We start from the raw sequence: 23,195 nt of genomic DNA on the forward strand, positions 1-23,195 counted from the left end.
CCCCTCTCTGCCCCCTTTTGTAGCTGCTGCTTCTTCTTCGTCAGGCTGGTTTGTTGCTGGGTGGAACTGATGTGTCCTCTCGCTCGCTCTCTCTCTTGCTCTTGCTCTGCTCGGTACTGCTCTTTTCGCTTTATCGATTATTTATCACACGCGTTTTATTTATTTTAACTCTTAGCTCTGCAATTAAACTATATTCAGCGTTTTATATTTGCGGTCGTTGAATTACGCGTTTTTTGCCGTTTCGTTTTTTTCGGAAGCAGACCGCACGAGACGAGAAAACACACAGAACTGCGGGCGGGAAATGTAAGCGCGCAAAGGGCCATAACTGTAATGAGGGAAATTTTAGCATAGACGTTGAATTTCCCTTTTGGTCATTATTTTAGGCTTTTTCGCCATCGAAACTCTAATAATAAAACTACATGAATGAAAGTTAAGGCAAAGCGAGTGGAATTTTTTTGACAGCTGTGTAAAAATAGACGACGAATTTGATATGTAAAGAGGTCAAGTGGAAAAGTTTAACCTTCGCCATTAACAGCTGTGTGGAAGGTTAACAGCGCCCAATGACCGTTAACATTTGAATGTTAATGACCGTAAAAAAGAAATTGTTTGTTTTGTTTAAAATAAATTACATTTTCTTTTCTCTTTATTTTTATTAAATTTAGCAATTTAGTAAGCATACATAACATGTTTTAATTTTTGCCTGGGCTTGTCATTAAATAACATTTTCATCGCATAGATTTTTTTTTTTGATAGCAATAGTATAATATTCAAAGTTTGTTTTCTTTAGCTTTAGCTGAGTAATTATAGCTGTATATTGAGTTCCTTGACAGATACAATAATAATGCATACCAAAAAGTGTTAAGCTTTAACAAACAAAATAAAAAATGATAAAAAAAATTTAAGCCACAATTGTAAATCACATAGAAGAATTTCGTATAGCCGAGCTCTTAACAGAAATGCAAATTGTTATCGCGAGCAAAAATCTAAAATTTCTGCTAAAATCACTTTTTGTGTTCACTCTAATAATAATAATATCTCTGATCATCTTTTTTTTGCTTTTTTAAGTTTGATTTTCTAGAAAACTTTATATCTAACATCTGTTGTGGTTGCGTGTGCTATTTTGAACGAGAAAACTCAATGCTGTGCACGCTCGCAAACTAGAATTATTATTTTAGTTGCAGGGAATTCGAAATTCCGAAAGTGAGTGTTCATCATAAATAAATTAAACTTAAGCTAATTTTAAAAGGGACTTCTGTAAACGAAATTTGTTGAATAGTAATGAGGCCAATTTGCAAGCAAACTAAAAATATTTCAATTTTGATTCATCAAAAGCGACGTAGCTATTGCATTATCTGGTTGGTTAAATTCGCTGTTTTGTTTTTGCATCCATTTTGTGTTTGGTGGTTGGATTCACTCCATCAAGATGTGTGCCTGCTTTTTACGTTTAGTTAGATTAGTTTAGTATTGTTTTTTTTTTCTTTTGGCTGAGGTTTCAGACTAAGAGTTCAGCATACTATCTGCGCAAATCGATCACCTTGATCTTGGCATGCGAATCCATTTTAATGTGCGCTGCGTCCATAAATAGAGGCGGATCATTTGGATGCGGATGAAACCCGGTTTGCCGACACTGTGCAATATAATCTAGTCCATAGTGCGGCGTAAGTATGAAGAAACCATTGCTGCAAATATAATTCGATTAGAATATGAATCACACTCTCTTTTTTGGGAATTATTCAATGAATGACTCACGCATTGTACTTGGGTGCACAGACGATGGCAATTGCTTCAGGCATCATCATCTGATAGGAGCAATGTGTGTGCAAGTCAACGGAGGACAAGAAAGCGGTCTGAGTGGGATGAGTCTGCAATGAAATAGCGAAAAATTAGTAAAACTAGTAAACTAATTAAATTCTATTTATAAATTGATATCCAAAAATTAGATAACACATAAATTTATTCAATCGAGTAAATGTAAGTAAAATTTTATATTATATTATATTATACATTTGACTTATTGAAGAATTGAATAAAAGCAAAATATTGACAAATATACAAAAATATTGTACCACAAAATTGATAAAATACTAAATAATAATACCAAATAATATATTTGGTATATTAAAAGTGCTAAATATACCAGATGGTCAGCCAAAGCAAGTAAGGCACCAAAGTAAGTAGGCGTCTTGGACCTTTTGTCGATTTGCAGGTGTGGAAGTGGGCGTGGCAAAAATTTGAAACAAATTTGATCTGCGTGGAAACATAACAAATGTTGTCGAAATTATAGCTCTATCTCTTAAAATCTCTAAGATCCAGTGTCTCATGCGGACAGACGGACAGACAGACAGACAGCTAGATCGTCTCGGCTGTTGGCGTTAATGAAGAATATTTATACTATAAGAGGTAGGAGATGCCTCCTTCCACCTGTAACATACATTATTGAAGAATTCAAATACTAGATTAATAAAACAAAAAAAAAATAAGTAAATAAACTGAAATACGAAATAAAAATTAAATATGTATGATTATAATGTATGTTTTAATTTAAAGTATATATTATTCAATTAAATGTCAATAATAAAATAAAAAGAAAATAAGTTACTAAGCTTTAAGCTTAAATTCAAAACTAAAATTTAGCTAAGATAACTTTTAAAATTAAAAAATAAATACATAGATTCATAGAAGTTATGATATTATGAATATATATATTGAATAAGAATATAAAATAAAAGTTCAATTAAATATAAATGATATTTAAGTTGGATTTAACCCTAAAATCACCAGCCATACTTTAATTAATAAAAAATACATTAAATATTATAAATTTCATAGAAATAGAATTTAAAATAAATATAAATTGAAATCAAGTATAAATTCTTTAGCAATATTTCAGCTTAAATTGAAAACTCACATGAATCCAGCCGAGCGTGATGAGCTGCATCTGATCCTGCACATCGAAGATCTGCTCCTCATGCATGGTGTTGCAGCTGTCGGGTGTCCCCTGCTGCTGGGGCGTGATGATGTGTGTGATGGAGAGCTCGTTGCGGGCCAAATGGCCGGCGAGGACGCCGCAAGTCTCAATGTTCTTGGAGGTGTTGGCATGCGCCAGCTGTAGGAACACATCCATGGTGTCGGCAGGTACGTTGACTGTGCGCAACGATCCCGCCAGCAGCGAGTCGGTGCGATTATATTGCGGCTTCTGTCCACGATCAAAGGCGGGCTTCGATGATGTGCTAGAAGAGAGAGATAAGAAGTTATATAAGTTAAATTCTAATGCGATTAAAGATTAGACTTACTTGGGTGATCTGTCAGCGCCTGTGTCGACGCCGGGCAGCAACAAACCCGAACTGGGCAAGTGACTGCGATTGGTGCCAGTGGGAAAATCATTGGGATACACCACCTGATCCAACAGACCCAACTCTGGCGCCGTCGGCTGATTATTCGCATCCATCTGCACATGTAGATTGGCGGGAATCAGCGATGGCACAACTCCAGCTGCCGCTGCCCGTTGTTTCGCCTCCCGTTCCCGTTGCTCCCGGACACGTTCCGCCTCCTTGCTGGCCAGGAACTGTTCGTATTCGCGTTGATACTGCGTGAGGAGCTTGTTGCGCAGCTTCTCTGTGGTGGGCATAATCTCCTCCTTGATGGTCTTGTTGATGGCCTTCACCTCGGCCTTGACGCTGTTGTAGTCGGGATGCTGGCGAATCTTCTCGATGAACAGCGTCATGTAGCGCATGTAGAGTATGAAGGCGTTCTCATGGTTCCCCTCATTCAGATAGACGTTCGCCATGCGCAGCATTTCGGTGCCGGAGCGATAATAGCTGTAAAATAGCCAAAAAAAAAAAAACCCAAAACGAAAATTATTCAAAGCAAAGTAGCAGGCAGCTGCCAAAGGACACACAAGCAAAACAACAACAACACAAACACACACATACAGACACACATTCGCTCGTAAACAGAGGCCAGCCAATGCCAATAAGAATATCCTTCAAAAGGCAAATACGCGTGCAAGGCCTTTTTCGCAATGACATTGGGAGCACAGCGCTCGCATTCCAATTGGCGCCACATCTCTAGGAAATTGGATAAATTGCAACTTACCGCGTCACCGCCATATTTTTGTCCACCTCGATGACGGTGCCACAATGCGATAGATATTTCATACGCTCCGCTGGCTCCACAATTGCCATATTCATGTTATTCACCGATTTGGACATTTTTTGCAAATACGTTTTGTTGCCTCTTCTGATCAGATTTCTTGTCCCTCGCTTGCCTTGTTGGAGTTCAATTCGTATTGTTGTTGTTGGGCTGCCTCTGATTTTCATCTGTTCTCGCCTTGTGTTTTGCGTCTTCTTTTGCTTTGGGTTTACCGCTAGTTGGCGTTATTTTGTAACAATTGTAAACCAATTACTCATTACGCAGGTGGTGGTATTGGCGTCGCTGGAAAAACTGCGAAAACAGCTGCTTGCTAATCAGCAAAAAAAACAGCAACGTATAACAGCTGCGTTAACAGCTGCCACTTAACAGCACTGCTATAGTTATCGATTGATCGATAACAAGCATTTGCGCAGCTATTGACGCAATTTGGAGCACTTGCAAATGGCGGTTAAATTCAAATTTAAATGTTGCTCTAAACAAGTGTTTTGACAATATTTTTGAATAATTTGAGCAAAGCTGTTAATCAATATGTACTTGGGACTGATAAAGCGTATATAGTTTGGCCTTTGCAAAATACCTTTAATCCTTATCGCAAAAACGCAAATACTTATGACTTGGCTAATCTGCGTAAAACACGAGCACTTATTGGTAATATTAGTTATCAGGCATTATTATTTAAAGACCCCCACTTGAGCGAAAACTTTGTCCAATTTACTGCATGTCCATTCAGTCTTAGGGACTGGAAGCTAGCTGAAGTGTTAAACACCTCGAAATTTGGCTTTTTTCCAAGTAAGTAGAATGTGATTTATAATGTAAAAGTGAAATTTAATTTACCTGATGATGGCAATTAAAATGTAAACAGCAAGTGCAATAATTAATATGGATTATCTGCTGCGTTTGCCATCGATATGATAAGCTATGTTATCTGTGGGTAATTCAAAGCAGGAAAAATGCTGCGCCAATAAAACTAGTGCCAAAGTCAAACTTCTTCGAAATGAAAGAGAAGAGAGTGGGAGAGAGAGAGAGAGAGCGTGGTCAAGTGATTGCGGCGACAAAGCCGCTCAGTTCATGCGCCCGCACTTTACAGATACAAATGTATCTACGCGTAATGTACATAGATACTCGTACTTGTTGCTGTGATAATGCACAGCAATTGAACAAATGACCGCATGACAAGTTGACGAATGACTAACTGAACGCTGGCTATGGCAATCGCTGCAAAGCAAAGCCCGAAAATCAAATAGAAAAAAATCAAAATCCCATTCAAAACAAACAAGAGACGAGAGTTGAACCAAGCTGGGCTGAGCGCAAAGCTGACAGATAGAGAGAGAAAGAGAGAGAGAGGTTTAGTTGCTTCCATCTTGTGGTCAGTTGTCAGCGGCAAATTGGCCCAGTCGTGGAGCAGTCGAGTGCCAACTTGGGCGCATAGCGGGCGTCGAAATTTCAAAAGAGATCTCCACAAAATACAAATTTGTGAATTTCGGTTTCGGTTTTAGTTACAGTCTCGTTTCAATTTGTTTTTATTGTAGTTTGTTTTTGGGTTTTTCTTTTTGGACATTTCATTTATTATTGTTATTCGTCTCGTTGTGTTGTGGTTTTAATTTTTTGCCATGACAAGATGAGTATCGATTGTGAAATCAAATCCGTTGAAAATCGAACAAGTGTTTTACGTGTTGCACTGACAATTAAGGGGCGTGCGTGAGATAAACGCAGAACAACAAAAGTCGCATAACATTTTAGATCGCTTCGGAGTTTAATTGCAGCAAGTGAAATTAGCGGGCTGCTCCACAATCGACAATTGAACGGGTTAATATAGCTCGTAGTATTCGCTTATCGCAGTAACGTGGTCAACGAACAACAAAAAGGAGGCTTATTGCATAAGCGCTGAAAACGAGATACGCGAATTGCAAACTGTGAGATACTTGTGTTTAACCTCGAAAAAACGGAAACTGAAAGGAGCGCATCAAGTTGAAATCAAGTTGTGTATGAAAAGGCTCATCAGCCGAAAATTTTCTGTAATTTGCTCAATTGGATGCCAGGCATTGCGTTGTGTATCCAAGAGATACATTTGAATCTTTTGTAAGTGGTGAGCACACACAGTGATAAGCACAATACTTTATATAGTGTATACAATACAATAGTAAATAAGAAAGAATAAGACTACGAATCAAAAGCAGATAAAAACCAATTACAATTTGGTTGAATCTTCAACAGCGAAGGCGAGCGGATAACGGTTTCAAATGAATCACAAACATTGCATGAACAGCAGATAGATTTGCATAAAAAGCGCGAAATCCATGAAGACATCTTCAGGCGACGTAATGTCGCATAATATTTTGATCATCATCATGATGTTGATGATGATGCGAAAAGCAACAAAAATTTATTAAATTACAAGTTTGAACTTGTGTGTATCTTTTTTGTTGGTTTGTAGCCCTGCAGCTGTTATCGTTGCCATTGTTGTTGTTGTTGTTGTTGTGTATCTATGTTTGTCAGCTTTCGTGTGTATGTGTGTATTTATTTAATTTTCGTTTTCAATGTCAGGCTGTGCCGACAACTGTCGACTGAATTATGCAAAGCGCAAAGCGCGTCAATCTCCGCACTTGGCACTTTTTTTTTTGTGACTGGTTGCATTACATGGCAAACATACAAAGCAATTACTCACTCGATTTCCTATTTAATGCCTCCTAAATTAAAGTTCTATTGTCTAGAACGTGGTCCGCATACTCAAGAAGAATATCTCTGTTGAACTTCAACAAAGAGCCAAGGAAATTGCCAACTACTTTTGATTTCCATATCGATCATTATGCTAACATTCACCATAACAGACGACTGTTAACATTTACAGTCCACTGTTAGCATTAACAGAAGCCCATTGCACAAACAAACTGTTGATAACCGGTTCGAGTAACAAGTCTCAGTTGTTCCATTTCATTGATAAGACTTCCAGTTGTTGTTGCTTTTGTTGTTGTTGTTGCTGTCCTTCGGTCCGTTGATATTTCTTTGTCCATTGATGCAACGACTGGAGGCCACAGCACAGCGATTATTACACAGCGACACCTTAATAAATTAGCATTTTGTTATTGTTGACAGTCCATAAACCCAAAAGTATCTATATTCATTTCGAAATTGTATCTATATGTTGCAGTCCGTATATATTTCGTATCTATTTATCGCTAGTAGGCTGGCATTTGAATGATTTGTTGAGGCATTCGCAATAATTGGCCATCAACAGAGTTTGCAAAATACTTAAGCGCTACTAATTGATTGACAACAAATTGCCCAACTTCTGAAGGCAGCGCGATAATGTCTCTTTTTGTTGAATAGATAGCTGAACATTATAATATCAATAACTTGATAGATAATATATACTAAAGTTGTCATTACTTGAACACATTTCTTCGAGGAATGTCTTGGAAAGTGAGAATTTTAATAAATAGAATATTTATTTTAAAAAACTTATTAATTTGTTTTAAAATTTTCAATTCTTGAACAAACTTTTTCTGAAGAAAGCGAAAATTTTATAAAGCCAAAAATTTATTTAACAACAATTGAGCAAAGGCTCAAATCTCGAGCATAAATGAGTTGCTAAAAAAATCTAGGAATTGAGATCAAGTGTTAAACTAACAAAAGTAAGTGACAACAATTAATAGTTCACTTTAGTCAAGTGTTAAGAAAGCATGTTAAAAGTATCTCAAAATGAATGCTGTTAATACCAAGTACTAAAAGTAAAAGTGTTAAAGTGATGCTAAAAGTAAACTGTTAATTTAATTAGCAGCAAGAATGCCAAATTATTATTGATAATTGAATGAAGAGTGTAAAAAACATATTTATAAAGCCAAACTTCATATGCTTCCTGCTGTTGTTTTTAATAACAGTGGGAATGTTAACAGTGCTGTGTTATATTGAATGTTAACTAACATAAGCATAGTAAATGTTAAATGTTGAATGTTATTAGGGAGATACAAAGTACTGTGTACTACTAAATCTGTTTTAATAACATAATAAAAATAATAAGATCTGAAAAACAGTTCATTAAGATGATAAATAACATAATATAATAACAACATATAAAATAATAGTTCAGATGCGCATACAAAAGATGCGCATAATGAGTATGAACTAACATAAGCAAGATAAATGTTAATTTTAATAGGCAGAAAAGAAGTGTTGAGATCATTAGATGTGTTTTAATAGCATAATAACGGTGTAACATATACAGAAAAAGAGTGCAAAAAGATTATTAATAACATAATATAGTAGCTATATATATAAAAGTAGTTTAGATGCGCTTAAAAAAAGTTATTTACATTTTTATAAAATCAATAATTAATGTTGTTTTTAATAACAGAGAAAAAGTCAAAGCGACTAAGAACAAAATATGAAAATTTGATAACCTGATTTTGCAACTTTAGAGCTTCAGCGAGGTTGTTAAACTCTTTCAAGTCTAAACTAATTTAAATGTGACTTTTTTGCTATAAAAATGCGCCTTTGAAAGCTCGCTATTAACTATGCAAAATGTGGTTAAAGTTTTCCATTACCTTATTTACAATCTATAAAAAATATAGTTAAAATAACTGCGAAAAATACACATTAAAGAGTAAAAACTAATCTTAAATTTCAGCTGACAATTGTTAATGTTTAATGTGAATAACTAAATACAATAGTTATTGAGAGCATAAAATTTTAACTTTTGTTATATTTCTGCCGACAATTGTTAACATTTAAATTGAATAACAAAAATAATTGTTATTGAAAACCTAAAAATTGTTAACATTTAAAATAAACAACTCAATATAATTGCTAATAATAATAAAACTTTAATAATTTCTCATTATTAACACGCTATTAAGTTTAATCTAACCGCTGATCAATTCCATTTGCTCATTACAGTTAATTACGATTTAATTTCGTGCTATTGGCAACGATGATGGCTAATTGCAAACTTGGCTTCTATGCGCTGTTGGCGTTATGCTTCCTCTTTAGTCTGAGCAGCGCCTACAAAGTGGGCGTGGGCAGGGCGGACATCACTGGACCGCCAGTGGAAATTAATTTCGTAAGTCGAAAGAAGCTCTTCACAAGATTGTAAACTCAATTGGAACCGTTTTGCAGATGGGCTATGCGAATATTAAGCAGATTGGACGCGGACTTCACACTCGTGTCTTTGCCAGAGCCTTTGTGGTGGAGGATGAGCAAGGACATCGTGTGGCCTTCATTAGCGCCGATTGCGGCATGATGGGCTATGGACTCAAGAGGGAGGTGGTGAAGCGTCTGCAAGCGCGTTACGGCAACTTGTATACGACGGAGAATGTGGCCATCAGTGGCACGCATACCCACGGAGCTCCTGGAGGATTCCTGATGCACTTGCTCTACGACATTTCCATTCTCGGATTTGTGCCACAGACCTTTGAGGTCATGGCACAGGGATTGTATTTGGTAAGTCTCCTTTAGCTATTCAACTATTCTCCTCTATAATTTCCTTAACTCCCTCAGAGTATCAAACGTGCCACGGATAATCTGGTCGATGGTCGCATCTTCTTTGCCAAGACAACAGTTCTGAATGCCAACATCAATCGCTCTCCCACTTCGTATCTGCGCAATCCTGTCGAGGAACGCGCTCAATACGAACACGATGTGGACAAAACTTTGACGCAACTCCGCTTTGTGGACAAGGAGAACAATTTGCTGGGCGCCTTCAATTGGTATGCGGTGCATGCCACCTCGATGAACAACACCAACAAGCTGGTGACCAGTGACAACATGGGCTACGCGGCTTTGCTGCTCGAGAAGGAATACAATCCCAACAAGATGCCCGGCAAGGGAAAATTCGTTGGCGCCTTTTGCTCCTCGAACTTGGGCGATGTTTCACCCAACATCATGGGACCCAAGTGCTCCATTTCGGGCAACGAATGTGATTTGCTTTCCTCCCATTGTCCTGCCGGCGAGGGTGACTGCTTTGCCTCTGGCCCTGGTCGTGATATGGTTGAGAGTACTCAGATCATTGGACAGCGTTTGGCTGAAGGCGCTCTAAGTCTGCTCAACGAGCAGAGCCAGGAGTCCACGGCTCGCGAAGTCACCGGCGATGTGCGCTTCATTCATCAGTTTGTCGACATGCCCAAGTACAATGGCAGCACCTACAATCCGCTCTCTCGCAAGCTGGACAAGATCAGAGGCTGCCAACCGGCCATGGGTTACAGTTTTGCTGCAGGCACCACCGATGGACCTGGCGCCTTCAGCTTTGAGCAGGGCACGACTACGGATAATCCCATGTGGAACTTTGTCCGCGACTTTATTGTGCCGCCCACCCAGGAGGATGTCAAGTGCCACGAACCGAAGCCCATTTTGTTGGCCACTGGAAGGGTAAGTGAAACATCTTCTTTGGCATTATAAAGTTAATGTGTAAGTTAGTTATGTGACATTTAAGTTTATGGCACAGTTAAGAGCAATGTTTTTTTTTAAATAAACTGACACTTAATCTTAAATTTGTCCGCTTTAGTTAAAGTTACTATTAGTTGTCTGTTTATAGTACTTATAAATTTCTAGTACAGTTTAATGCAAAGTTTTTTTTAACATAAACTGACACTTAATCTTAAATTTGTATTACTTTAGTTAAAGTAACTGTTAGTTATCTGGCGAATAAGTTTATGGTACAGTTTAAAGCGAAGTTTTTCACACTAATTCTCAAATTTATATGCTTTAGTTAAAGTAACCGTAAGTTATCTGGCAAATAAGTTTATGGTATAGTTAAAAGTAAAGTTTTTTCAACATAAACTGAAACTTAGAATCAAATTTGTCTGCTTTTGTTAAAGTAACTGTTAGTTATCTGTCGGATAAGTTTGTAGTCTTGTTTAAAACAGAGATGGTTTCTCAATAAGTAAAATTTGTAAATTGATATTGTCAAATAGTTTTGTATTAACTTTAGAGATGCTTAAATTAAATCAAAAGTAAAGTTAGATATGGTTTCCTACTTTCATCAGGCTAATAACTTAACAGAAATTTATACTTAACTGGAAGTTAATTTACATTTAACTGGAATTTAATTTACATTTAACTGGAAGTTAATACCTTCTTATTCATGTTCAATTTAAAGTGATAGTTACATAGTTGCTTCTCTAATGAGTTTTAGACTAGTTGAAAACAATGCGTCTTTTCTCAAGATCTTTAACTAAACCGTTTAATAAACAGCTGAGAAAAGTCTTTCCATGCGATCAATTTTTAACTTGAGCTTAACCGATAGTTAAAAATTAACAAACAGATGCGACCTTAGAAAACCAATTCGTTTTTTCATAAGTTTTAATCGAGCGAAAGGTGTTAATTTGGAAATGAGAAAACACTGCGGTTGGTCTCCCAGATTTATGGTAAAGTATTTAGTAATATTTAGGAACGCTCGAAAAATTTTAAAGCCCAGTTAAAGAGAAATCCAATTTTTAAAAGTCTTAAAAGAGCGATAAACATTTTGAATCTTAATTTTCTGGCTTTTTAATCTTAAAGTTCAGACGAATTGATTTGATTTTTTCACACACTTTTTCTGAGCGATAAGTGTGAACTTGTGATCGAGAAACCTTCCTAAACTTCCTCTCTTTTAGGCCACCTTCCCCTTATGAGTGGCAGCCCAAGATTGTGTCCAATCAGATCCTCAAGATTGGCGATGTCATCTTGGCTGCTGTGCCCTGTGAATTCACCACGATGGCTGGGCGTCGTCTGCGCAATCAAATCCGTGCTGCTGCCTCCGCTGCTGGTGGCATCGACACCGAAGTCATCATTGCTGGACTGACCAACATCTACTCCAGCTACACGGTTACTCCGGAGGAGTATCAGGCACAGCGTTATGAGGCTGCTTCGACCATCTTTGGACCACACACCCACACCATCTATATGGATGTGTTTGAACACCTGACCAAGGCGATGATGCGCAACGAGACTGTGGATGCGGGACCAAGTCCGCCGTACATGAACGACGTGATGTTGTCGCTGAATACCGGAGTGCTCTTCGATGGTCATCCAATTGGCACGGACTTTGGCTATGTAAAGACGCAGCCGGAGAAGGAATATGGTATTAATGACACCGTCAAGGCCACCTACATCTCGGGCAATCCGCGCAACAATCTGTTCACCGAGAAGACGTACTTCACCATCGAACGCAAGATCAACGAGGATCGCTGGAAGGTCACCTACACCGATGCCAGCTGGGAGACAAAGTGAGTTGACTTGAAGGAAGTTTTATTTAATTTTGTAATACATTAAAATAAAATGGACTCTCCTTCTCTCTAGAATGATCTGGCATCGTACCAACACCATTTTGGGATTCAGTGAGTTGGAAATCTATTGGACCATCAGTCCGCAGACGTTGCCTGGCGAATATCGCATTCGGCACTCGGGCGAGTACAAATATATACTGGGTGGCAAGTATCCCTATGAGGGACTGACGCAATCATTCACCGTCAAGGAGGATTAGAGTGTGTGCCGTATTTATTTACAGAGAAAAGCTTTATTTAACAACCAAACAAAAAAAAAACACTGAAAATACAACACAACATGAATGCCAAATTTGTTAGAACTTAAATAAACTATTGGAAACTGATTAATTTGTTTGAATTTTATTATTATTTACAATTTGAACTGCGCGCCCAACGCAACGCAATCCACAAAAGCAGCTGAGCACTCAGGTTGCTGTCTACGCTAAGCATTGGCTCTTATTATGTGGAACACTGCGAAGCAAAACTCAAAACAAAATCAAGCAAATATTGTAGAAACTGATTAATATGATTGCATTTTATTATTAACTACAATTTCAACTCCTTCATACAAGAAATATTTTTCAAACTGCGCGCCCAACGCAACGCAATCCACAAAAGCAGCTGAGCACTCAGGTTGCTGTCCTCGCTAAGCATTGGCTCGCAATGTGTGGAACACTGCGAAGCAAAACTCAAAACAAAACCAAACAAATATTTTCGTGCGCTCTCTTGCTCGCTCGCACTCTCTCTGTCGCTCTTCAGCGCACTGGCTGCGGCCAGCGACAACAACGCGAGTTTCAGTTCCATTCTGTGCTGCTGAGCGCGCGGTCGCACTGTGGACACGTTCCAAACGAAAATAAAAAACGGCAGCGTAATTTATTAACAAAGCGCAAACGGCAAACAAAAATTTCAGGACTGACCGTAAATAACGCACGTGTGTGAATAAATGTACTTGCACTTATTATATTTTAGTGCTCAATATATATATTAACATATTTATAGCACAAAAAACGTAACGCGACGCGACTCTTGTGGCAAGTGCAGGGCGTGCAACAGTGAGCCACAAGACACCTAAACTCGACTCGCTGTGGCAGTGTGTGCGTGTGTGTGTGTGAGTGCAAGAACTCTGATAAAACTGTAAACAAAAGGTGAACACGACAATAACAAGAAGAAGGCGAGAATATAAAGTGCCGCCAACGCTTGAAGAGATCATCAAGGGGCAACAAGTTGGGTAAGTGAGGGAGATCAACTGAAGAGGTGGGGGCAGCAAGAAGCTGACGTGTTCCATGTGTAGACTGATCTCGTATAGTTTTTTGTTACTTAGCGTGCAGCTTCCGTCCTGCACTGATAAGCGTTGTCTCTCTCTCTCTCACTCTGGCTATGCCCTGATAAAATGTGGGTCAATAAAATTGAATTCCAGCATTTATTTGTGATTAGAAAGAAATTTCCAGAGTGAGATGACGACCAACGACTACGTCATGACAATTTCCTTTCCTTTAAGTTCATGCATGCGCCATATGTATTTATAAAGAGCACAAGTATATTTATGCAGTTAAATTCTGTCGCCGCTGTCGTCGCTGTGGTTGTTGCTCTTGCTATTACTGTCCACACATGTGTGTGTATGAATGTGCATGTGTGTGGATTCAATTGATGCCGCTGCTGGCAGCGCTGTCGTTGTCGCTGACCGCCACACAGTGCGCTGCGGCAGCGGCGGCGTCGGCGATAAGTAAACTATCTCGCATCAAAAAAAATGATGTTTGTTGGAGCTGTCAAGGAACGAGCAAGGGGGGAGCAAAGGGAGCGCAGTGGGCAACGGGAATCAAATTCAGTCTGGCCGCAGTCACGTAGTCATTTCCTAGCGTTTGTTTTGGTTCGTTTTCGTTTTCATTTTCTTGCTTTTGCGCCGACATTCGTTTATGTTTATGTTCCGTGTTCATTGGAAAACACACCCCTAAACTGAGCGCCTGGAAATGAACTGGAACTGGAATCAGTAACGGCAGCAACACGAATTGCCAACCACACGAAATTCAAATAAGAAACGCAAATTGAGCGCAACGCATTTCTAATTGGAGGCTGCTTGTCTGGCATTCTGCTAATTATATATTTATACAATTTATATTTTTGCGATAACTAAACGAAGCCTGTTCAATGACAGCAGTTAAACGGTAATTAGTTAAAATTTATTAATTTTTAATAACTGCTTTACCCAGTTTTTGTTTTTTGTTGACGTCTATTCTATTGCATGTAATATTGTATTTTATGACAAATTCATTTGATTGTTTTTTCAATTCGCAACTGTGAAGTAGCAAGGCAACTTTAAGAAAACCGGTCACGAAGCGTCAACAACTTTTGCAATTGCAAATCAATTGTAAGAAATCGTTTAACTCAATTCATTAAAGTTTATTTAGTGAAGCGAAGCACTTGGCTAATATTGTAGAAAGGCAGACCAAGCGAAGTAAAAAGGCCAAATGAAAGTGTTGCTCTAATTGTCCAGTGCCCCAATGCCAACATAACCTCACTTCCCCCCTTCCCACTCACTAGCAAACACTTCCTTACAAGTCGCTAACATCTCCAATGCCACAATTCCACTTCCACTTCCAATTCCACTTCCACTTACAGTTTCAATTGCCATTTCAACTGCAGTTTTGTTGTATAATTGACAGCAAAGTCTTAGCCAAAGTCGCATCTTTATTTAGCTGTTTTTTCAGCTATTTCAAGCCGGTTTCAACTACAGCTTTTTATGCTGCTATTGGCTCTTCAAGGTGAATGTAAAATTTATGCACATTGTAATTTTGACATTCAAAATTAGCAAACTTGTTTGCTTGCACTTGAAGCACTTGCTCATCTCTCATCTCATCTCAGATCTCCTTTAATGAATATTTGATGTCATTTCCGTCACATTGAGTTGGGTTCAAGTTCAACTCGAAAAGTTGATGACAGTTTTCTTCTTTCTTTCTCTTTTTTTGGGGTCACCCCAACAGCATCAACATAAAAGTTATGCCAATTATGTGACAAAATCAAAGTATTCAAAAAGTATTACGACAGTTGAATGAAATGCTTGTTAAGCGCTAAAGGCGCAACTAACAAGCGAATTAAATTGAAAGACTGCGCATGGAAATTACAGCGAAAAAGCTGAAAACACAAAATACAGTGCTGTCAATTTAGTTTTACAGGCGAGCCAAATGCCTCAAGAGAAGGTCACAAACAAAGCGAAGAGTCAAGTGTCTGTGTTGTGGCATTTTCCGAATCCGTGCTGCATTCTCAGCACAAATGTCAACACAAGAGTTTCGCATCGTGTCCCAAATGAAACGTCGCATAAATGTCAGCGAAGCTTCTGTTTTGGCGGAGTTATGACTTTTTTGTTGCCCACAGAACTAACTAATGAACAGCTCTAGAGGGGGTAGGGGGCAGGCAGGGGGGCAGCTTTGTCCTCTGACATTTGCACCTGAATGATGATGCTGCATGTGTCCCGCTTGAAATTGTCTCCCATATATTGCAGCTTGTTGACAGTTTCATTTGAATTGGTTGCTTCATCTAAGGCAAGCGGAGGCGGAGTCGGAATCTAGCCTTGTGTGTTGTTTGCTTATTGCTGCCTGTGGCATGTGGCAAGACAGCAGGCGTGTCAGTGTGCGTGTGTATGCATCGCATACTATGCAATACCTTGTGCTTTTGTGGTATCGTGCAACCTGCCACAACAACCTTCTATGTGCTTCCCTTTAGCAAGGAAATTAAAGCTGACTTTAATATTGGAATAAAAAAAGTAAGAAAGTTACAGTCGAGTGTGCTCGACTGTGAGATACCCGCTACCCAATTTTAATAAAATTAAAATATTGCGGTATTATTTTTAAAATATTCCGAAAATACTAAAAATATACCAAATGGCATGTTTGGTATATCGATATAGTACACCATTCAAAATATACCATAGACGGCACAATATACCAGATTGTCAGCCAAAGCAATAACTTCCACAATTTTTATCTGATCGCAACCAAATCATAACTACTATAGTAATTATTGTATATACCAAAATTCGCAACTCTAGCTTTAAAATTACGCTTGTTATTCGATTTTTTTGATTTGCGGGGGCGGAAGGGGGCGTGGCAAAATTTTGAAACAAATTTGATCTACATAAGATATGCTGTCGAAAAAATAGAGCTCTATCTCTTATAGTCTCTGAGATCCAGTGTTTCATACGGACGGACGGACAGACACACAGACGGACAGACGGACATGGCTAGATCGTCTCGGCTGTTGACGCTGATCAAAAATATATGTACTTTATAGGGTCGGAGATACCCGTTCTACCTGTTACATACATTAGGCACAGTTATAATACCCTTCTACCCTATGGGTAGCGGGTATAATCAGGCAAGCAAGTGCAGTCATTCAATCATTCATTCACTCAGTCATTCATTCCTTCATTCAAACTCTCAGTCAGTGTGCCAGTCGCTTCATTTAGCTAATGAGCTTAGTCAGCGCTTTGTGCACAACATTTCATAACTTAATTGCAACCGAAGCGCAAGTGAAAAATGCAAAAAAAACAGCGAGGAGGAAAAAAAAACAATTAAATGTTGTTGCCATGGCGTGGCAAACAACGTACGAGTAAAGAAGGAAGATGCCTCCAAAGCAAAAAGTAACAAACAGAAATACACAATTTTTTTTGGCTGTTGCATAAAGCAAACGCATGTGGCACACAGACAATAACTGCAACACGCCACGCGAATTTTTGACTGTGGCAACAACTTTAATATTGAATGCTCATGAATGTGGCATGTTTTGGGGCACCAAGCAAACAAAAATTGCACACTCATGTTGCACACTAATTTAATTATGCTTATGCTGACCAAAGTTTCGTGTGTGTGTGAGTGTGAGTTTTGTGTGTTCGATTATTTACAATTTTGTTGTTGATCAGACAGCAAATCAAATTAATTATGCAACTGCAAATGCTCAAATTTCATTGCATAATTAATCAGATTGTGTTGCATTTAATTTGATTTCATTTCATTTAATTCCAATTGCTACAAAAAAAATCTATAATACCATATAATGTAAAGCTGGTCGAAATTGCATTAAAATTATTCGTTTGACTGTCAACGTAAAGTGAGATTCAATTAATTTAATGTTTTCGTTTATACGAAATTTACATTTATAAACAAAGCAAAGCTGCCTAAATGAGAGCTAATATAAGATCAGATTAATAAACTGAGCGATAACTTGTTTTTTTGTTAATTTACAGCTTAGACATTTTCCAGATTATATTTAAATGCGGAATACAAATCTAACAAGATTATATTAAAATTTGATTACTTGGTTAGGCATAAAGTATATACAAGTTTTTCTAGATTTCATGCGTCATAGACATATAATGTTAAAATTTACTGAGCAGCCTATAACACAAAAAAAGACTAAATAAGGAACTAAGTTTAAAATATAAAATTATAGAAATAAGCCAAACATATTAAAAAATCAAGAATACTTTCCAAAATTTTATGATTGTAAATTGATAAATTTAGAAAACAAACTTTTAACTTACTTTTTATTAAATAATCTAAGTTTCAATGAGTTTTTATTGAACATTTTATTAGTGAGAAAAGTAAAAATATTTTAAGAAACCTAATATACACAAAAAAAAAATATAATTTCTTGAGGAAAAGTTGGTTCGTTTGGGAGATACTCATTACCCATTTTCAATAAGACCATATTCTAAAAAAAAATACCAAAATAATTTACTGAAAAAAGTACTTAAATTAACCGAAATCTTTATGTGGCATATCGATGAAGTGCTATATAAAATATTTCTAATACTACAAAATATATCAGATTGTTCTCCAAAGCAGTAAAGATACGATTGCATTTGGCATTGTTTGGAATATAAACGCATTTCTTACATAATTTCTACAATTTTTAGGAACATAGGAAACATTATATAAAAACAATATACCATTTCAAGGAATAAAGATTCTCAAAACCCTCATATATCTAATCTAATTTTGTTTCTTTAAAACAAACTCTTAATTAATGTTGTAATTTCTAAGTTAAATCATACTTCATTATGTAAGTTTTAACATGAATGATGATAATGATTGATTGAACACTTTATTAGAAAATGAGATATTTACAAGTGTAAAAAGAACAAATATTCATAAACCTATAAAAAAATTTTAAAATAAATGAAAATATAAAGAAATTATATAATAATAAATATTCAAACCTCAAATCTAATCTGATTTTACTTCGATAAAACAAACTCTTAGCTAATGCTGTAATTTCTGTGTTGAAGCATATTTCATAATAAAAGTTTTAATAAATTCAAAAAGTGCAGACTCATAAACTAAACTAAGTAATCATTAACATAACGGAATGATAGTCATAAAACAGGATGTTAATGCTACGAAAAGTTTGTTAAATATTTCACAGCTCAAACTGCGTTGAAAATGTTAATTCTGCAACAAAGTTTTGGCATTGAATTCGAATAAATTATTAAGCCAAGATAGTTATGATAGTTATGAATGGTTTGTGTTTGAAATATGTTTTCGCCAGTTCAAGTTGAGTTTGCAGTTTTATTTATTAAAAGTGTTTTTTAATTAACATAAATTCATTTTTTTTTTTTGAAATTCGAATCAAAACAGTTGCTAAATTATTCTTGTTTATCCAGTATCTATGGTAATTTGTTGGCTGACATTTGTATTTAATACAAATATAAAAAATAATAATATATGGTTAAATAATGTGTTTGCTTTCGCTTTCGCAAATGTTTGCTGAATTTGCGTAATAAGTATTTCAGTTGCAACTCTTGTGTTGTGTGTGGCACATTTTCAGTTGTCGGGTTCAAAGGTAAAACTGCAACTTTGTTTTGTGCAAAAAGAATTCTTGCCGCTTCAAGCAGAAATTCTGGTTGCCCCACATTCGCTTTTCGCATTTTCGTTGCGCAAGTATTTTTCGCCCAATTCCATTAAAGTTACCTTTGTGTGGCTGCTGCTCTTTATTTCTTTTTCTGAGATAAATATTGTACAAAAAGCGAAAAGAAAAGCACAATGATCAGCTGGTGGTGCGGTTCACTGAACTCATTATAAGAAAACATTCCTTCAATGCTTTTCGCAGCAGCAGCAGCTGCAAAAGTTGCCGATGAACTCAAGCTGGAGGAGGAGGAGAAAGATGGAGCTGAAGCGTGAGCTTCTCATATAGATACAAATAATATTTGCATTTCAATAAGTTTGATTGTGTAACGCATGTACCGTTAATGATTTTTAAATGTTTTGTTTTTGTTTGTTGTTGGACGATGCCAACAACAATGCGACGCTTGTTGCTTGTTGCAAGGCAAGCACAGCTTCAGCCACGCGTATCCGTCAGATACATTTGCATATCTATGCGGTAAAGCGATTTCCTCGTAACCCAAAAGTTCTTTGAACTCCAATTAATCGTTGCAATCGACACGAATTTAGTAGAACCCATAAAAAAACTCTGTCATTGTCTTCTCTTCTCGATATAAAACCGTTGCTGCATCCATTAGTCTTGCCACTTTCTGTGTCTCCTCCGCTTTTGGGGCGCCTCTTTCTAATCAAACAGCTCAAATCGACCGCTGAGAACTGGAATTTTATGCAAAACCGATTCGACCAAAAAACGATCAAAACTCTGTCCACTTTTTTTTATTTGGGCAGGGAAGAAATTCTATTGTACTTTGTGGAGACAGTCCGACAGACTTGTTCAGAGTATTTAGAACATTTATTAGATTGAATATAGAACAAAAGCTGATGACTTGCTTTTTTATTAATAACCAAGTTAAATTTTTGGCAAACTCGATTAGTATTTGGAATTTGTTGATAACGAGCGGTTTTTAGACTACGAATTTATTGTGGAATTAAATGTTGAATAAATCACTGCAGAGTGTTGGATTTTAGCTCATAAATTTTTTCGAGTTAAGGTGGAATAACTGTAAAGTACTTCAAAGTAATCTATAACCATAAACCCTTTCTTTACTTTCCCAAATTAAATGGGTTATAATCTAATTGAATAATTGACAAACATGTTTGATGAAGAGATTGCGAATAATGTTTGTAATTTGACAATTTTCAAAATTGAATTTAAAATAGGATTATATCTACTTGAATAACTGGACAATCTGTCAGATGAAGAGATTATAAATAATGCTTATAATTTGCCATAATCAATTTAAATTTGACTTGACTTTAATCTGCTTTAATGAAGCTTACTTATGTTAAACTAGACTTTAATGTGAATTGCTGAAAGATTAAAAACAAAGTGAGGAATTTTATATTGTATCTCATAAATTTTGTAGTGTTAGGAGAGAAAAACTTTAAGATACTTTGAGTAATTCAATAACCATGAAATCTTTCTTTACTTTCCTAAATTAAAGAAGCTGTAAGATTAATGTGTGTTATATTGTATCTTATAAATTGCGGAGTATTAAGAAAGAAAAACTATAAAGTAACTTGAACTATTCTTTAACTACAAATTCGTTGACTTCTTTCCTAAATAAAGTAAGGTTTCAACTAAGTGAATTAGTGATTAAGAGATTGCGATTAATTTTCACACTTGAACATAATCAATTTAAATTCAACCTGACATCAATCTTATTTAATCTGCTTACATTAAGCCTACTTAAACTAAACTTTAATTCGAAGAGGTGTGAGTTTAAAAAATGAACTTTAAGCTAAAATTGAACAGGCTTTAAATCAGTTAAAAGTTAAAGGTAGACAACTTGATAATTTACCTTGATTGATTTTGCTTTTATTCTCGAACTAATTTCCAATTTGCTGAAATGTTAACTGAAGTTCAAACTTTGTCTCAATTTCAGCGCCAATAAATATCAAATATATTATCTTATCTTGTATCTTATAGCTTGTATCTGCGATTGCAATTGAATGGAGCAATAAATATTGAATGATGCAGCATGTTGTACACACATTGTATCTTGAATTTGCATATTAACTATAGATCGATGAGATATGGATAACAATGTTGTTATTGTATTTTCTGTGCCGTTTCTCGAACTTGTTAAGGTAGCCGGTTTTTAAGTAGTGGCATCTTTATTTTTCGATTTCAATTTTGAGTGTTTGATTAATGTGTGCAATTATTTGTCAGCTTGCAAAGTGTGTATGTATTGGTTCTCTGTGTGTGGGCAGTTGAAATAATTAATGCTGATTAATTAATTGACATTTGTATAACGCGTGCCACACAACAGAAGCTGTTGCACATGCCGAGTGTGTCCTGCTGCTGTTGATGCTGTTGCAACAGCTCCTCGAATCGAAATTAATCAATCGAGCACGTTTAAATGCAAATTAAATTTGATTTGGGCAACCATAAAACATGCTTAAGGGCGCATTTATCTCAAGTATGCGAATAAGCAAACGCACAACGAATCGCTAATTAATAGCCTCAATAATTCATTCATTTTCACTTTTGCTAAAAATTTAACTACGAGCTTATTATTAATGTTTTAATAAATTGCTACAGACAAGCAAAAATTTATATAATTCCCACCTTTATTTGAGTTTGTTGTAGAGTATTAACCAGTCGAATTTATGTTGCTTGCAATGTTTACTGCTATAAACGGATTTGGCAGCAAAAGTAAGCCCAAAGTCGTAAAACAAATATGTACTTTGAATGGCAGGCTAAATTAAATTCAAGAACAGAGGATTATAGAGAGAAGCATAGACTTAAGAATACTCTGTAATTTCAATTCAATTTGAAATTATCTAATTAACATTATTGAATATTTGTGGAAAGACTAAAGCAATGAACGAAATCTATCTATTATTATAATGATTTTAAAAAGACTTGAAAAAGGTTAAGGAGTGTGATCAATGTAATGTATCTTTCCTTAAAATGTTATTAGGAAGCCTTAGAAAGGAAGAAATGTGATAAAATAAATGTATCAATACCTCAGATTGTATATAAAATTACAATATTTTATCAAGTTCTATAAAGGCAAAAGAATGTGATGTGAAAAATGTATCTATACCTATGATTTTATTTAAAATATTCATGAAATCTCTAAAAGTATTACAAAGTCGTTGAAAGGTTTAAGAATGCAATGAATGAAATGTTTCTAACTTTACGATAGTACTAAAATCTGTTAGAAGTGCTAAAGAATGGAATTAAATAAATGTGGATATCCTTATTGTATTATTACATATAGTTTGAAGTGATCGAAGAAATTTATATGCCCCTTAAAATATTAGAGAAATTTTCAACAATTATTATTATTAGTCTTTAGAAAAGTTAAAGAATACATTAATAGAAATAAATTTATACTTTTCAAGTGCTAAAGAATGCGATAATAGAAATGGATTTATCCTCATTGATATTCTTTAAATTATTAGAAGAATCTTAAACCCGCATTTAAAGTGACCCGCATATTCTACATTTCCTTAAGATTGTTTATTCTTCAAAATCAAAAAAAGAAAAGTAGGCAAAAGGCAATGCGACACTTAACACATGGCCAATTTATCGTCTTAAGCATTATTAGATTTTTCGTAAATGTCGTAATAATATAAAGCGGATAAATGAAAAGAAAATAACTAAGACGATGCCTTTGCCTTTGCTTTAACGACTGCAGGGTATCGCAATGGCTCATTAAAATAAATGACGAGCTCAAGTTCGCCGTGTGGTCAAATTCCTGCCAACACTCGAGTCAAAAGCCAGCTTGCTGCAGACTTTAAGACGGACAAGTTTTGTTTACTCAAACAGCAAATGAATCGATACGAAGCTCAATGAATTTCTCAGCCACAACTCTTACGTTTGATTAGACTGCTGTTTCACACATGAGCAAAGAACGTTTAATGC

General features: G+C 36.2%; 2 protein-coding genes across 2 annotated transcripts; one reads left to right on the plus strand and one right to left on the minus strand.

Moving 5' to 3' along the window:
• Window positions 1-1,464: 1,464 nt before the first annotated feature.
• On the minus strand, window positions 1,465-4,456 carry LOC133838753 (STAM-binding protein-like A). Its single transcript, XM_062269979.1, has 5 exons — window positions 4,096-4,456; window positions 3,294-3,818; window positions 2,909-3,230; window positions 1,750-1,862; window positions 1,465-1,679 (listed from the first exon to the last, which is right to left on the minus strand). Exons 1-5 carry the CDS (start codon window positions 4,317-4,319, stop codon window positions 1,514-1,516), a joined length of 1,350 nt encoding a protein of 449 aa, XP_062125963.1. The 5' UTR covers window positions 4,320-4,456; the 3' UTR covers window positions 1,465-1,513.
• A 3,137-nt stretch (window positions 4,457-7,593) lies between these two features.
• On the plus strand, window positions 7,594-12,737 carry LOC133838745 (neutral ceramidase). Its single transcript, XM_062269969.1, is given in 7 exon segments — window positions 7,594-7,784; window positions 9,046-9,208; window positions 9,265-9,588; window positions 9,646-10,512; window positions 11,739-11,747; window positions 11,749-12,350; window positions 12,424-12,737. Coding segments are annotated over 6 exon segments (2,115 nt in total). The 5' UTR covers window positions 7,594-7,784; window positions 9,046-9,079; the 3' UTR covers window positions 12,608-12,737.
• The last annotated feature ends 10,458 nt before the right edge of the window (window positions 12,738-23,195 follow it).

Source organism: Drosophila sulfurigaster, chromosome 2R (genome assembly GCF_023558435.1).
Source record: "Drosophila sulfurigaster albostrigata strain 15112-1811.04 chromosome 2R, ASM2355843v2, whole genome shotgun sequence".
NCBI classification, from domain to species: domain Eukaryota; kingdom Metazoa; phylum Arthropoda; class Insecta; order Diptera; family Drosophilidae; genus Drosophila; species Drosophila sulfurigaster.